The 17,736-nt window shown below is 48.2% G+C and overlaps 1 protein-coding gene across 3 annotated transcripts in view; it reads right to left on the minus strand.

Moving 5' to 3' along the window:
• Window positions 1–6,123: 6,123 nt before the first annotated feature.
• CLMN (calmin) overlaps window positions 6,124–17,736 on the minus strand; it is a 122,744-nt gene continuing 111,131 nt past the window's right edge. Inside the window, exons 14-15 of one of the 3 annotated variants that reach the window (XM_061159371.1) lie at window positions 16,238–16,446; window positions 6,124–8,395 (exon numbers count right to left, since the gene is read on the minus strand). In XM_061159371.1, the coding sequence (XP_061015354.1) occupies window positions 16,282–16,446 (165 nt within the window). In that variant the 3' untranslated portion in view covers window positions 6,124–8,395; window positions 16,238–16,281. Of the gene's footprint in view, window positions 16,451–17,736 lie in introns of all 3 variants that reach the window. The other 2 variants (XM_061159372.1, XM_061159370.1) reach the window with 2 other exon arrangements.

Here is a 17,736-nt window from a genome sequence, read left to right on the forward strand (position 1 = left end):
ATCTTGTGACCAGAAGAGACCACAAGCGGGAAGCCACATGCTAAGATAGCAGAAAAGAAGACGGGAGAAATCTGAGCCTTTGGTGGCATCATGGAGCCACTATACCCTGGGGCCACCTGCTTTAATGTCCCGTGTGAAAACATGAACGCTGTGTGGTGAAAGCATCAGAGTTCCATAACATGCAGCTGAATGTAATCCCTAACTGATGTGAAGACCACACCTATCGGGCCATGGACCCAGGGATGAATGAGCTCCTAGTAGTCATCTTGAAGAAGAGCTTCCCTGCAGCTCAAATGGTAAAGAATCTGCCTGTGATTCAGAAGACCCAGGTTCAACACCCTGGAGAAGGGAGTGGCAACCCACTCCAGTATCCTTGCCTGGAGAATTCCACGGACAGAGGAACCCGGCAGGCTACAGTTCATGGGGTCACACAAAGTTGGACACGACTGAGCGACTGACACTACTACCACTGATGACCTTGAAACATGAGTTACAGAAGGTGCTGGGGGAGGCAGCCTAGACTTGTACCCTACTTCTCACACAGATGGTAAAAGTGAAAGCTACCATGTTTTGATAGATTTAGAAAAACTGAATATTTTCCCATAGCATCTATGCAGTGGTCTGTCCTTCTCTGGTTACAGGTCTCATTGGTCCCTGGAGTGCAATGCCAGCTACCGTTTCACCTTCTGTACGAAGGACATTTTGGAATTTGACCCCCTTCCCAACTGGTGTCCAGGGCATCCCTGAGTGTTTAAGAGGAGGGGAGAAACCTGATTTGGTTTGGTCATGTTTGGTGCCTTGACGATGCTAGAGGATGCAGGCTTACTGAAGCCAGGCATTCACCTGTGTCCCAAGGGTGACTGTTGGACAAAATCTCCCACATGTCTGATAACCAGAGGCCCTAGACAGCACCTTGCCCTAGCAGGAGTAATTCTTCTAGTGGTGGACAAGCCTGCCTGTCAGACCTGAATTCAGTGGAGGCTCAGAGCCGAACCCGGTAAGGCTTGTTAGGATGAAACTGCCATGAGTCTTTCATCATCCATTTCCGGCAGTGGCTGGGCAGCTCTGGGCAGCTCTGGTGGGGCTGGGCTTGTTCTGATGGCCACTTCAAATGTGTGATCCAGTGGGGCTGCCTCTCCTCCCGCCTCCTCATCAACTCAGATGACCCATCTCAGTCCAGCTGTATCAGTCAAATAAGAAATACCACATGCCTTTATAAAACTTGGCAAGATACCCTCAAAACAAAATTAGACCACATATCTGCAAGGACCTTATACTCCTTGCAAGGAAATGGAAAATTATTAGAAAATAAACCAGTCAGCTGTGACTCAGAAGTTTAGATAAGCAGTGCCTATTAATGAAAAATTACTGTGGTTGCCTTAAGACAAAGATGATCATTTCCTTTTAGAAGGCTGGAGGTGCAGTTGGGTTCAGGCAATGGTACTCGGGGGTTTGTCTCTGGCTTCCTGCAGGTCCCTGAGCCTCAAAGAGGTAAATTCATCTTTGAGGGATGTTACGGGATAATTTTATGTCTGTTACATTTGATAATAAAAAATTAGGGGAAATCCCCTGGTGGTCCAGTGGTTAGGATTCGACTTTCACTGCCAAGAGCCCAGGTTCAATCTCTGGTGGGGAACTAAGACCCCAAAAGCCACATGGCGCGGCAAAAAAAAAAAAAATCATGACTTGTATTATTCATGTCATTTTTAATATCATTTCTGAGATAATGTGTATTGCATTTTACAAAATGTGGTCTATGAGAAACTAGAAATAAATACATTTTTTAGAAGGTCCTTCATTTCAGATAGCTTGGGAAGGCCTAGAGTTTCTCCCCATAGATTCTGATTTTAGGGAACCCGGCTCAGATGGGCAGGGCTCCTGTCCACACTCCTCCCCAGTCTCCATCTGCAGGTGAAGATTTCTACAAGGGGTGTCAGATCCTCCCATGGTCTCTAGAGACTAAGCTTATACTTCTTAGTGAGTAATTTCCCATAAAATGGCACCTATGCGATCAAACCAGTCAATCCTAAAGGAAGTCAACCCTGAATGTTCATTGGAAGGACTGATGCTGAAGTTGAAGCTCCAATACTCTGGCCACCAGATTTGAAGAGCTGACTCATTGGAATAGACCCTGATGCTGGGAAAGAATAAGGCAGGAGGAGAAGGGGACAACAGAGGAGGAGATGGTTGGATAGCATCACCCACTCAATAGATACGAGCCTGAGCAAACTCTGGGAGATGGTGAAGGACAGAGGAGCTTGGAGTGCTGCAGTCCACGGCGTCATGGATTCGGACACAACGTAGTGACTGCCCAGCAAGGTGATTTGACCTTTTGGTGACACTTGGCCCAGTCCTGGTTGTCAGGTTGGGCCAGATGTGGGCAGTTTCTTCATTGAACAGTCTTGTATGGAAGGCCTACCTCCCCACCCCCGAATAGACAATCAATCGACAGGAATGAGATTAAACACTACACTCAGACTTTAGGGGTGCGTGTGTGTGTGTGTGTGTATGTGTGTGTGTGTGTGTGTGGTTACTACAGACGGGCCGCTGTAACCCAGTAGGACTCACCTAACACAAGGATTCTGTCGGCAGAGGCGCATCTCTCATGCTGATTAACTCTGCCCCTTCATGCCAAATCTCAGTGGTTGGGACATTGCTGCCCAGGGCCAGAGAGAACTGTAGTGTAGAAATGCTGCTTCATCTAGAACATTGGAGACTATCGGGACATCGTGAGGTTTACGGCAGTGCACCAAAGAGTCTGCTGATGATAAATATTGGGTAGGACCGGGCTGAGTTCTAAAAAAAAAATAAATAATTGGGCCTTTAGGATTCTGTTGTTTAAGAGACAAAGGAAGGAGGATGCTCTCCTGGTAAAACCATGCACATTTATTTCGGTTTCTTTCTTGGGTATTTTCACAGACAGTAGGTCATCTCAGGCCTCACATTGGGGTTGTTATTATCTCTATTTCACATTTGAAACTTGCTTAGGGTCCCTGGGAGAGGTGACCCCTGATTCAGAGTGCCCAGGGAAGCTCCCCTATTGTTTTCCTCCCCACGGCAGGACGTGGGTCTCAGATTGGAACGGGTGATTGTTCTCTCCCCCTGGGCCTCTGTGACCTCTGTCTGGGAGCAGCCATGGACTCTGTGCCCCAGTCCACGTTCTCTTGGGGGGTCACTTTCAGGGCCACAGAAGGCAGGCTGATATGATGGGGAATGTCTGGTGACCCCAGGTTTCTATTCTAACTCTGCTGGGCAGCTTGTGAAAAAACTCATTTTCCCCACCTTCATTTTTCCCTGCCTCTTCTCATGGGCAGGACGTGGCCACCTCCCCATGGGATGTTTTGAGAGTTTTATGATCATTCAGTGAGGCCCTCGTCCAGCACCTGGGCGAGCGCTCAAGAAATGGTAGCTGGACTCCATAAGCATCGCTCGCCTCTCCAGATCCCCCGTGAGCCCTTTCCGAGGATGAACTTGATCTCATTCCTGTCTTTACAGTGATGCTGAGCCCCCATGAAACCCAGTAGGCCCTCTGTTCAAGACTGTTTAATGAAGAAACTGCCCACATCTGGCCCGATCGGACCACCAGGACTGGGCCAAATGTCACCAACGCTGCTGGTTGCCCTTTCCGACCTACGGTCTCTTCCTGTTGGCAATTAACTGAGCAGAGCATTCAGCCGAAGGATCCACTTTCTGCCTCCCTGGCAGCTGCCCTGTGACTCAGCACAAACAATGGGATGAAAGCTGATGTGTGGTTCTTCCGGGAAGTCTTATAGGAGGGGGCAGCCCAGTTCTCCTCTCCTTCCATTCTACCTCAGAGGACACAGATGTGTGGTCTGGATGGACAGATGCCATCGTGGACCATGCAGACAAGTTAGGCGGTCTGGGTACGACGCAGCTAGAACAACACCGGGGGCAGCAGGAGGGGCTGAAGCTGCCCAATCGACCCGGATCGATGGCCTCTCTCTCAAGAGAGACAAGACTAAAACCTCCATCATGTTTAGGCCATTGCTTTTGTGGGTTTTCTGTCAGAGGCGGCTGAAACCCAAGCTAAATGTTAAGGCAATCCTGGAAAGAAAAATGTCACCCCCATCTTTCTTTGAGTACTTAGCAGTATCACCACCTTGTCCAAATAAAAACTCGAGCCCCCACGTTCAAACGTGATTGTGCACAGCTGGTTTCAGGCTTCAGTGATCCAAGTGCATGCTATCATGTTACCCTCCCGCCCCCCTTTTTAATGTGGTTCAGATAGTTTGATGTGTTTTCACCCTGTTTCTCCATTCAAGCAGGAGCAGCTTCCACACATGTCAAGGAAGGTTTCGTCTGTGTTGAAAAGATTAAACACATGAAGAAATGGGGGGAGAGGAGGGAAGGGAGTGACAGAGGGACCCGCTTGAGGGAGCAGCCTCCTGATTCAATGGGGACCTGGTCTCTCAAAACCCATCGGAGATGCCCAAGCCTCCAATGTGACGCAGCAGCAGAGCAGCTAAGGGCTGTCGGGGCTGGGCCATCCCAGGGTGGGCAGCTGATCAGTCACCCCCAGGCCGTGGGACTGAGTACACTTGGACAAGGAGAGGCGAGGAGACACGTACCCAGCATCTCAGCTCAGTAGGCTCATCCGCACTCCAGACCTGCTCCCCCCACGGCTCCCCATCTCAGCCCAGAGCGCCTCCACCCTTCCCGCTGCTCGGATCAAACCTTAGAGCCTTTCTTTTTTACCAAAAAGAAAAAAAAAAATATTATTTGGCTATACAGGATCTTAGCTGTGGCATATGGGATCCAGTTTCCCAATCAGGGATTGAACCCAGGCCCCCTGCATTGGGAGCGCAGAGTCTTAGCCACTGAACCACCAGGAAGTCCCCTTAGAGCCTTTCCAGATCCTCTCTTTCTCTCACACCCCACACCCAATCCATGAGCAAACCCAGAGAGTCTGCTCTCATAATACAGACAAAGCTCATCACCGCTCATCACTCTCAGGGTCCCGTTTGGTCTGCACCATCGCCCTCTTCCCTGCATTGTTGCAATGGCCTCCTAGCTGGCCTCTGGGTCCTGCCCTTGTTCCCAAGTCTATTCCCATCACGGCAGCCAGGGTGAGCCTGGCTCAACGTGTGCTCCAAATCCTCCAGGAAGCCCAGGTCACTCAGGGTGAAGGCCAAAGTCCTTAAAACACCCAACACGGCCCTACCGGACCTGCCCCAGTGAACTCCTCTCCCGCTTCTCTCCCACCTCCATCAACTGCGCTTTAGCCGCACCAGGCTCTTGGGCATCCCCTAAAAACACCAGCCATGACCCACCACTGTGCCTTTGCATCTGATTTTCCCTTTGCTTGGAAAGCTCTTCCACAATTATTTAAGCGAGTTGTCCTTGCATCTTCTGCAAGTCTTTGGTCTAATGTCTCCCTCTCAACGAGGCCTCTCTGACTATTAACATTGTATCACCTCCCCATCTACCTCCAAACCGATGCTCCTGGCCATGGTCTTTCTTACATCTCTTCTCAATAGGTATCTGACATGCTATATACTTTACCTATTTCGTTTATGTCTGTCTCCCCTGCTAGAATGTAAGCTCCGTGAGTACAAAGACTTTGGTTTCATTTATTACTCTGTTCTCAGTGACCACACTAGTGCCTGATGCTAGGCAGGTGTGCGACAGATACCTGCTCTATCACCTCCGATTTGCTTTTCCTCCTTCCTTGCCTCGCCCTTGCTGTCCTGGGATCGCACCACTCCCCAGTGATACATAAGCACATGAGGTTTAACTCGGGCTCTGTTTCCTGCGGGACCTAGGCTGTTACTACAGTAACTGGTTACAGATCACACAGTTGGTAAGAGACAGACCCAGGATTCAAACCTAGGCCACCAGCCCAACTCCAGAATCACAGAGGCACTGCCACTGCTACCTACCCTTGTCGTTCCTTCTTAGAGCTGCCCCTGCAAAGGCTCAAGGCAAGTTAATGGTTTAAAAAAAGATAGACTTCTTACAACCTCTAAGGTTCTATAGTGAACTGGCTTCACCTTTACCCTGGCAACAGTACTCTTTGTCGGGATGAAGGAAAGACAGTGCAATTTCTGGTTGGTAAAGGCACGGATACACATGGAAATAAGAATGATCAATGAGCTGGTTGATTCATGAGATTTATACTCAAAATTTTTCTTAAGAATACATGTAATTTTACAAGACCATTCATCATAGCACCAAGCCTAATACTCCTTAATAGAAAAGAGTCAAATAACAAATACTCCAGTTAATTTCCCACAGGTATAAATTATGCAAATAATCATTTATATCTTCATTTACAATAATTAATAAATAAGAGTGCACGTTCATACAATTTTTTTACAAAGATACTTTTTTTTTTTTACAAAGCTACAGGTATGCATATACTAAATAGACAAAATAATTCTTGTACTACAAAATAACATTTCACTTTTTTCCAATAGTTCTCTTAGTGCTCCCAGTAAAAATATTCAGACATTATCAATTAAGTCCTGCCATGACATTAAGAGAAACGGTAGCAGTGAATCTGTTAAACATACTACAGACCTTGAAAAAATAAACCTATCATCCCTCAATAGTATACACTTTCAACAACTCCTGTGCCCAGGTTTACTGATCGGTCACGACCATGCACCTGCTCCATGGTAGGGAACAACCATCCTTCTATATTTACTCTTTGTCTTTGGCTGATGTGACCAGCACCAATGTAAGTGACGCTGGCAGCTAATATAGGGTGCAATTCAAGGACAAAGGGTCTCTGTTTCATGGTATCCCTTCCCCAAGTGCCACACCCACCCCAGGGACATTCTACACAAACGTGCTAGTCTTCGGCTTCAAGGATCCAATGCTAGATATGCAAGCAGCCTCTGATTCAAGTGGAACTTCTGTGCCTGGACAGAGGAGACTGGTGGGCCACCGCCCATGGCATTGCAGAGAGTCGGACCTGACTGAACAACTAACACTTTGCTTGTTGATGCTCGGAGGGGCAGGGGATAAGATGAGAATAGAAAGGTCCAGTTGTTTCCATCTGTGTATTCCTGCAGCTGAACTTGTGAATTTCAAAGAATCTGAGAAAACTGCTGTGTCAGATGCTGATTTAATTTAAGGAGACCAGTTTAGTTCTGGGAGCCCAGGAAGCAGATCTCGCACGTTCTACTCCAAGCTTCCAGCCCCACACCTTCCACAGACAGACTACCTTTTATTCCACCAAACCCTTTCCGAAGGCACCCTTCTAAATACTAAAGCCAGAAGCCGTGCTCTAAGCTTTGGAATTCACTTACAAATGCAGAGGCGCATTTATTCTAAGCAAATAGGCCACTTACTGAGATGTTATAAAAAAAAAAAAAAAAAGAACTTGCTAACCTTTGGATTTTTAAACCTAGGATGAACTTCTAAAAAGAGATCTTCCAACTTCCAACCCAGAAAGGTAAATGAATTATTCAAGGTGTCACAGCAGGTGGGCCGGAGCTAGGGCATGGGTTCCTAACAGCCAGGCCAGTGCTGTCCTACCTTGGAACACTGTCAACTCTCTAGGTTACAGACACTCTTAAGAGTTTCCTTTTAAAAAGTGTTTCAACCCTTAGGAATACAGGCATGTTGTCGCTATCCTCACAGCAAAGTCTACTGACTTCCAGTGGGGCTAAGAGAAGTGGGAACTATTGCAAATGGGGAAAGAAAAAACCCTATCAAAAGACACTTTTCTATTTGTTTTTGCAACAATGCAAAACCCACAACTTTTAAAAGCAGAACGAAGGAAAAAATGGTGATTCCTATCTCACAGACCAACCAGTTGTCTTCCTCCAAGGAATTATGTTCTCATCCTTATTTTAACTGTGTTCTGCCCAGGACAATGAAATTTGCTTTTCAAAGGAGACGGCCTCTCTTCCACTCTGAAAAGCATGTGTTAGAAGAACTGAGTGAAGAGCTGGGGGCAGTTAATTAAAGTCACTCACTCTTGAATGTTAGACACTGAGGTTATGGGGCTGAAGGCCCTTAAAGGCAGTCATTTTGGTTGCAAATTTGCAACCTTAGGCTAAAACTTGAATTTGGGGTGTCCTCAGTTATTAAAAATTTTTAAACTTATTTTTAATTGAAGTATAATTGATGTACAGTATTACTCAGGCACTTTTACAAACTGAGGATGAAGGAAATATTTAAGCAGTGTTGATGTGGAAAGTGAAAGTGTTAGTCACTCAGTTGTGTCCAACTCTTGGTGACCCCATGGACTGTAGCCCACCAGGCTCCTCTGTCCGTCGGACTCTCCAGGCAAGAATACTGGAGTGGGTTGTCATGCCCTCCTCCAGGGGATCTTCCTGACCCAGGGATAGAACCTGGGTCTCCTGCATTGCAGGTGGATTCTTTACCACTTTGTCACCAGGGAAGGGTCAAAGTGTGCAGAAACCTAGAAAGGGGAAGAATGCAAGGTGAGGGGTTACAAGTGACGGATAAACTTCACCACCTGCCCAGCTCTGAGACCCTCACCCACGCTTGCCAACTAAACCGAAGTCAGTAAGAATCAGAATCTCCTCCGGGCAAAGCTTATTTTCTAAGCAGTGAAGTCTAGGGTGGAAATCAACGTTTGGAAGGAAGTCCTATATTTGTGGTTCTGCCACCTGCCAGCTCTATGATCTTGTTATTTTTCCTTCTTGTGTTTTAGCTTCCTTTAAAGCTAAAAGCACCACCTCCTGTGGTGAAAGAACCACCTCCTGTGATTGTTAAGGGTCCAGTGAGTTCATGGGTAGACTTCCTCTTATAAAAGGTATGAGTTAGGTTTGAGACTGAGCAGCTGGCAAGAGGGAGGTGGATTGGAAAGAAGCTGGGAAAAGCTATAGTAACTGAATATAATGAAAGGAGGTCTAGTCATACCTTGGCGAGGAGGGACAGGCAGACAAGGAGCTGCTGAGCAGCGCACAATGTTGTAACAAGCTCACAAGGAAGCTATTAGTATTTTTGGCCACACGTGGAACTTTCCCAACCAAGAATCGAACCTGTGTCCCCTGCAGTGGAAGCATGGAGTCTTAACCACTGGACCGCTGGGCAAGTCCACAAGGAACTATCATTCACTCAACAAACATGTACTGAGTATCTACTCTACACAGAAGATGGTCAGAGAGGTCATTTGCCCAAGGTCATCCAGATATCTGGAGACAGAGCCAGAACTGGAACCTAAATCTGGCTAATTCCCAAACCTGCCCTCCTCCCCATCCAATAATACCTCCTGGGGAAGGAAGTGACTCTAAAATGAGTGGGTGGGGTGAGGAGCTTCAGTTAGAGAGATTCCTGCCAGATGAAAGCTGGCCTTGACATCTAAGTGTCGGAGATTTTAAAGTTACCAGCGGGATCAGGGCCAGACTGTTGTGTATTTAACACCATGTGGTCAAACAGCATAAAACACCAGCTGTCTTCTTCCCACAGACGAGGATGCTTTTGGCTTGTTGGTGCTACAGCCCTGGGCTGGAGGTGACTGCTTGTCAGACGGGTTTTCATCAAGGGTCGTAGAACAAATTATAAACATCTAAGTCGATCTTCCCCATGCTGCAGGACCTGGCGATTCCAGAAGAATCAGAGGGGTTCCGAACTCTGAGGATCTCTGCTGATCCTCGGGAAGTAGGGGCTGAGTCTCCAGGCCTTTGCCCCTTCCCAAGTTGGCAGAATCCACAAGGGAAGAGGATGGTGAAAACCTGCGGGTCACTGTGAAGCTGTCATACATCAGAGCACGGAGGGCCAGGGCTCACCTGGAGCCTGAGGCCACAGCATCTGCATGCTCACCATGGAAATGGACAATTCTGTATGCAAAACAGACTGAGTCCCAGCTCTGCCTGTAGCAGGTTCACTTCCCTTTGCTGACTGTTTTTCCTCAACAGATGCCCAACAAGAGACAGTGCAAAAAAAGATCCGTGGGATTTCATGTCCAGCAAAGAAGCCATGTCTCATTTCTTGGCTCCCTACACTGGCTAACTGTTCAGGCAAACTCTGCAGCCATTTCCAGCAAATGAGCCTGTTACCACTCATGCTGGCTCTCAGCGCAGCCTCGCTCAGCAGCTGGACAGACTGGACGAAGAGCCAGCCATTCAGTGGGGGCTCCGGACAGCAGCTGTGGTCCCAGGCACTAAATCTGCCCCCAAAAGGTGGTTTCAGCAGAGATGATGCAATGTCGGGGTGAGAAAAATAACACCTCTGGACCCAAAGGGCATCATGGGCTCTTGTTTCTTCGCCAGAGCATCACTGAGAAGGTTCTGAAGAGCCATGCTGGCTTGAAACTCGCACACAGCCCACCTTGGGGACTTCAGGACCTCAATGGAGATGACTGGGGAGGTCTCCAAGCAGACAGGAGAGAAAGGCCATAGCTGCAAGCTGCAGTGGCCTTCTGGAGAGTTAAGAAAAGCCAAGGTCACATGAAAGAGAGTGCGTCACAGGACTGCCCTTCAATGACACAACCATGGAAACGGAAGAGTTCTTGACAAGGAAGCGACCATGAGTTCTGGTATTCAGGGAGATACAGTCTTTCCTTGTTTCCTCGGGCTTGTGTCTGAGATCAGCTCCTGGATGTTCTGACTCCTCAATGGGGAAGGAGGTGCAAATGAGCTTCAGGGACCGGAGGCTGGAGGTTTGCAGAAAACTCACTTGGGTGTCAAGATGTCCCTCCTGAGGGCGCTAGGCAACAATGGGACTAGTCATTTCTCCTTTCTGATCCTCTACTTTCTCATCTCTTAAATGAGACACTAGATGCTTACATGATCCCTAAGGCTAGCAAACAATGTACAATTTATGGAGATCGATTGTACAGGGAGGCTGCCTCCAAATCTGCCTTCTATGATTTTGACCCTCACACAGAGCAGGTTAGCACTGCACAGGGATGAGAGGAGAGTTGGGGAGTTGCTGCTGCTGCTGCTAAGTCACTTCAGTCATATCCGACTCTGTGCGACCCCACAGACGGCAGCCCACCAGGCTCCACTGTCCCTGGGATTCTCCAGGCAAGAACACTGGAATGGGTTGCCATTTCCTTCTCCAATGCATGAAAGTGAAAAGTGAAAGTGAAGTCGCTCAGTCGTGTCCGACTCTTCGCGACTCTGTGGACTGCAGCCCACCAGGCTCCTCCATCCAAGGGATTTTCCAGGCAAGAGTACTGGAGTGGGGTGCCATTGCCTTCTCCTAGCTGGGGAGAATTGTGCTCAATCCCAGAAAGGGAGAAGCAGCCTGTGTATGGAGTGGTTGTCTAAGGGGCAGAGAAGAGGGTACTCTGTCTTCAGTCCTGGTGGTAACCCATCTCCCACAAAGTCCTAGCTTGAGGGGGAAAAACTGTTCACCCAGTTCCAAACAGCCACCCCACAGAGGGAGCAGCTGTATTGTTCACTGGCCAACACCAGTGTGGGCCAACACTGGTTTCCCCAATGAAGCAAGGCAGGCAATGAAAACCTAAAAAGTGCATGACTCCATGGAGCTTGTGGGGAGCAGGAGTTCTAAGATGGTTGTGTGGGGGCAGGAGGTGAAAGAGACAGGAAGGAGAACCCCATCTGCACTGTGGCATCGAGGGGAGTGCTGTGTGTTCCCTCCCCACCCCACCCCTCAACTTGGCCCAGTGTGATCTGAAGGCACATGAAGACCACTGGCCCAGCAGGACTCAGGGCAAGTTCACAAGCGTGTCTATGCAGCAGCGAGCTTGCCTAACCAGCAGTGAGAGAGCACGTGGGGGACTGCATAGACAGGGCCCGTGTGTTCAAGATGGTGACCTGAGCACGTGGGCTCATGTCTTCCCTGGCGAGAGCCCAGAAACAAAGAGCAAAGGAATGGAAGTGATGGCATCATGAAGACAGAGCGATAGAGAGGAGGTGACAGCAGGGGAGAGATGCCAACCCATTTATGGCAGGGGCAGGGTGGAGGCAGACGGGAGCAGGGCCAGGGAATCCCAACACCTACTATGTGCAGAGGAGAGATGTGGTACCGAGCTGCAGCCACGCCTCGGGGGAAGCAGAGGAGCTCCAACCCGGGACACCAGGCACAGTGCAGTGGGACCAACTCAGGGTATCTACATACTGATGGTGATGAGACACCTGCTCAGAGGTCAGGATGTGGGCACTCGGGTGTGCCCCAGCATCTCTGGGTACAGCCCTCCGGTCTGTGCACTGCACAAAGGGGCAAGGCTAAGGGGCAACTGGGAGTTAAATCCAGCCCTTGCTCTGCTCCTCAAGCCCTTCCCTGGAGAAAGAGGCAAACGATGTGCCTGCCAGTTTGGCCATGTGCCCACGGGTGGCGTCTGCCTCAGAGGGGTACCTATCTTGAAATCATCCACTCAGAGGGAATGCCCTTTTGAAACTGCATGAAGGCTCTGCATAGGCTAGTAGCAGCCCTGTGTATGCTCAGAGAGAAGTGGAAATATCTCTAAAGAAACACGATGAGAAAAGACCTGCAACTATTGATATGTGTGGTCCTCCCCTGAAGAGTTCAGGTGCCCACCTGGTGACCCTACAGAAAAACCCACAAGTTGACACACAGTTTCTGATCCATTTTTTGAAATATCACTCTTACATAAGAACAGATCCACAGGATCACTAGATATCTCAAGAAAATGTGTAACATGAAAGACAGAGATTGAGACTAACCAAAAGAAAGGGAACTTAGAGGAAATAAAAGCAAAACAGCAGAAAAGAAGTTCCTCAAAACCCTACTATCATGAACATCCAGAGAGATAAGTTCTGTAGCCATGAAACAAGAACAGGACACTATAAAACAGAAACAAGAAAACAGCCACAAAATGTTTTGGAAATTAAAAACCATTCACCATGAACACTGAGAAGATAAAGTTAACTGTCTTTGCAAGCAGATAAAAAATTAAGAGATGAGAAATAGAAAAAACAATATTAGAGGATTAGCCTGGGAGGTCCAACATTGAAACAACAGGTGGTCCAGAAAGAAAAGATGTGAACAATTACAAGAAAACTTAAGAAATTTCCCATGAGAGCCCAGAACAAGGTACGCCATCAAAGGTACACCATCACTTGGTACCAAGTGACCGTTCAGAAGACTAAGAATGAAGGGATCTTAAATTGTTTCCTGAGAGGGTGGAGAAACCCAGGTCACAGCTAAAGGCCTGGGAATCAGAATGACATTAAGAATCTCAACAACCACGTTGGAGGTGGGAGTGGTGGGAGAGTATTCTTTTCCACCCACAATTCTATACCCAGCTACCCCTGGGTAAGGGCAGAATAAGGACATTTAAAGTTATGCAAAATCTCAAAATATTTACTTTCCATGTTCTTTTCTCAGAAGTTACTAAGGAAGGTGCCACACCAAAATCATCATCATCATCAAGGAGAAAAAATTTGACGGGAAAAGACAAGCAACTATAGTACACCACTTGGTTCAGAAGTAAACAGACCTCATAGGCTCACGATGAAGAGAGATGTACCAAACAATATAATCTAACTATGCTGGAAAAACAAAGTGGGCTTTGGCCAAGAGCAAGATCCTTCTCTACCACAGCAACAAACCAGTAGATATCTTGCTATTCTAAATTCTAAAAATAAAAAGAAATATAAGCATGTTATATAGAAATGCAAAGGAAAATATTAGAAGAAATAGGAAGAGTTGAAAGAGTTACTTCCAGGAAGCAAGACACAGGAGATTGCCAGTTTCCATTAAAAGGCTTATTTATATTTGTTTCTTTTTAAACTATGAATATGTATTACTTGGATAAGAATTAAAAATAAATACAAATCATGGGGTGGTTTGTCCTGCTGGCTTCTTACTCACCTTCTATAACTGACTTCATTCACACAAGCCTATCCTCAAGTGAGAATTTTTTTTCTTAAAAAAAAAAAAAATCAGTTTGCTGCCAACTTGAACTAAATGACTTTCAGGCATCTTGCCAGTAGATGGTTTTAAACAATATTACACTTTGTAATGGGTGAGAGAGAAAACCTGCAGACTTTTCTGAACAAGGTCTAGATCCGTAAAATGAAATGATTAATGTTTGGGTCAGCTCTTCCCTGGCTCTTTAAGCATCTAATTTAGGTGAGAACTGTCTGATGTCCAGAGTGATAAAATATCACACACATAATCTTTAGTATCGTACCTCTGAGCGTTCAGTGATGCTAGGGAGCTCATTAATTAGCTCATTTTCCATGGGACATTTGGCCCTCTAGATGGAATTGCTCCAAGCTCCCAAAAGCTTTCAGTTGGAAGGCTTAGATTCGTTCATGGAGAGCAGGCAGGCTATAACCAGAGTGGGATAGAAGTCAGGTTTTGGCTGTCATCAACTGAAATGTGCTAGGTAAATTCTTTCGGCCATGCTGGAATTCTGTAAACTGGAGACCCACTGCTCGAAATAAGCAAGCCCTTGGCTTGCAGAGAGAGAAGCATGATTCTTGGAGTAAGAACAACACTGGTGGGTCAGCTGACAGGCTGTTAGAGCCATGAAGGGTATTCCAGAAGGAACGGGTGACAAGCCTGGAAGGGAACAAAACTTCGTGGGAAAAATATGAGAAAAAAACAAAGGTTGGCTGTTGACCTAAAAATTTTGGTTTTGTTTTAAATGAGTACATTCTTACCTATTCATTTTATTATTTTATTTTTTCAGGACATCCCTGGGCCCAAGAGAAGTTCCCTAAGAGAGGGGACAGCTCCGGAGGGGACATCGGGTGGTCTGGGTACACTTGCAAGTCTGCTCCCGGTTGGCTGTGTCATCTGGGTCAAACGGCTCTGCCTCTCTGGGTTCAGCAGCAAAGATGCTGTCTGAATGCCCCTCTTGACCTCATTGTCTGTGGGTTTATAAGTCTCACTCGATATGCTTTCTGAGCAGGGGAGGACAAGGGGAGGAGGAAGGGATACCCAGGGAGGCAGGGCCTGTGTCTTGAAAGGAAGCAGGGAGCCCAGGGTAAAAGGAAGACCAGAGGGCGACTGGATGCCCATCCTCTGCCACCTGCCAGTTCTGGCTACTTCTCAAGATGCCTTCCGGAAACCTTTCTCCTTTTCAAGAAACCCATTATAACGGACCACAAAGGACGGCGGTGCTGAGACTCGCGCTGTGCGGCAGGTGTGCACAAAGGTGCTCTCGGAGCAGGAACCTGCTGGGTTACTACCTGCTCTAACATCAACCAGAGCCCATTCTCAGCCAGGTCACTCTTGCCCTCTTCCTGGGGCTTTGGGAGGATCTAGGTGTTTACACTGCTCTGCGGGGCCTTGGGTACCAGCCTCAGGAGCCACGGATGGAAGCCGGAGGTGGGGGGTACGGGTGCGGGACTGCCTAGACAGAACAAGAGGGATCCCAGGCCTTGCCCCGAGTCAGCCAAAGCTCTGCTTTTCATGTTTCGACTAGACCACCCCCTGAGAATCCTCTTGAAAGGAGGATTCCATGGGTGGAAAAGGTTTGACAAAATCACAGCTTTATCTCAATTCAGTCAGTGCAAAAGCAAAATGAAAATGCATCCTCTCCCTAGAAAAACACCCTAGTGTGAACAAGTGTGCACTGCCTTTACTTTCTGTGAATTTTGCCGACTGTGGATGCACTTTCCTGGGGCTGGCAGTTTTGTGCTGTTCTTTGGATAACCCCCTGCCCCGCCCCACGATGACCACAACCAACCACCAAATGACCACAGGACCCCCAGCACCTTCACCCAAATGCCACTCTTAGAGGAAAGTAGGGCAGTTTTCTCTCCACAGGGGCTCTCCCTGGGGTATCCATCCTCTTTGTTATCAGGAGGTGAGAAACTCAAGTCCATCTGGGACCTTAAAAACCAAGCGAGCTAAGAATCAGTGCTTGTGCTCAGCCGATGAGTCATGTCCAACTCTTTGCAACCCCAGGGACTGTAGCCCGCCAGGCTCCTCTGTCCATGGGATTCTCCAGGCAAGAATACTGGAGTGGGTTGCCATTCCCTTCTCCTGGGGATCTTCCCAACTCAGGGATCGAACCCGCATCTCTTGTGTCTCTGGCACTGGCAGGCAGATTCTTTACTACTGAGCCACCTGAGAAGCCCCGTTAAGTCTCAGCCACGAAGCTTAAGAGTAATACCTGACAGACCAAGGCACACAAACAAACCCCACCGGCCACACACCTGAGTGCTGTGTTCACAGCCTAAGAGAAAAGCATGCTTAGGACTTACAAGAAAAGAAAACGAAAGGAAACATGAAAAAAAAAGTGGGAACAGGGCGGAGGTGGGGGGGTCTAAGTTTCCTTGGAGGTCTTCCACTATCTGCAGAAGTGCCCCGTCCAGAATAGGCAAGAAGAGGAAGGAAGGAGAATGCCCACCCCACGGCCAGGGTCCTGTCTCTTTTATTACGCAGACACACGCATCAGAGTCTGTTGACGTCCAGCTGGGGGAAGAGCAGCAGGCAGTAAACCAGGAGCCAGAGGAAGAGGATAAAGTACATCACGTCCGGCTGCTGGACCAGCTGTGTCAGCGAGTCGCTCTGGGAGCTGTGGATCTCCCGCAGCCTGGCTTTGCCCGAGTGGTTGGCCTTCCTGTAGGAGGGGAGACACACCAAAGCAGTCACAAGTGAGGTTCCCCCGTCCAGGGGACCCCCGCTCCCTCCCTGTTCTCCAGCCTCACTGCCCCACTGGAGAGCCAACAGTTTCCCAGTGAGGGGCAGACCCAGGTGGAGGGCGGGGTCCCGGGAAGCTCTGAGCTTTTAGACCCTCTCAGTTCATCTCCATGACACCAAGACAGAGGAGCTGTGAGCCCCATTCTGCAGATGGGCCTGCTGAACCTCATGGGGTGGGTGGAGGGTGGCTTTCTCCAGCCCACACAATGACTTTTGTGACAGAGCCGGGACCCGAGCCAGCTTTGCACCCTCCTCCAGGAAGTGTCCCTTTATACAGCAGTGCCCTGAACGCAGAGTTCGAGGCTGACAGCTCTTTTTTATTCTCCCAGGAACAGAGGGGCTTCCTGAGGAATCTAAAGAGAGTAATGGAGTGCTCCCTGCTAATCGATCGTTTAAAAACAGCCATTAACAACAAAAAGACACACCTCTCTACCACCTAGTTTTTGTTCTTGGCTTTGGAATCTAACCTTGAAAATGATTACCAGGTTCCATATTGGTGAGAGGTGTCTTTCTTAGTTTCTTCTTTAAGAGAAGAGAGTAGATGTATACTTTTAAGAGTGTGTGTGTGTGTGTGTGTGTGTGTGTGTGTATTTAATATTGGTTTATCTGGCTGCACCAGGTCATAGTGGCAGCATGTGGAATCTCTGTTGTGGCATGCGGGATCCAGTGCCCTGACCAGGGATCAAACCCGGGACTCTCTGTGTTGGAAGCGTGGAGTCTTAGCCACTCAATCTCCAGGCAAGTCCCTCTTCTCTTATTTTTATCTTATTTTAACAGAAAGTGAAAGTTGCTCAGTCATGTCCGACTCTTTGTGATCCCATGGACTGTATAGTCCATGGAGTTCTCCAGGCCAAAATACTGGAGTGGGTAGACTTTCCCTTCTCCAAGGGATCTTCCCAACCCAGGGATTGAACTCAGGTCTCCTGCATTGCAGGCAGATTGTTTACCAGCTGGGCCACCAGGGAAGCCCAAGAATACTGGAGTGGGTAGCCTTTCCCTTCTCCAGGGGATCTTCCCAACCCAGGGATCGAACCCAGGTCTCCTGCATTGTGGGCGGATTCTTTACCAGCTGGGCCACCAGGGAAGCCCTAAAGTAGCGCTAAAGTGACATTTTACTGTTGCCTGGTGGAGAGAGTCCAGAAGGGTACTGTGTGGTAGTGACAGAAAAGGGTCAGAAGACATAATCTGATTGCAGTAGGGGCTAGG

Source organism: Dama dama, chromosome 13 (genome assembly GCF_033118175.1).
Source record: "Dama dama isolate Ldn47 chromosome 13, ASM3311817v1, whole genome shotgun sequence".
In the NCBI taxonomy this organism is placed as follows: Eukaryota; Metazoa; Chordata; class Mammalia; order Artiodactyla; family Cervidae; genus Dama; species Dama dama.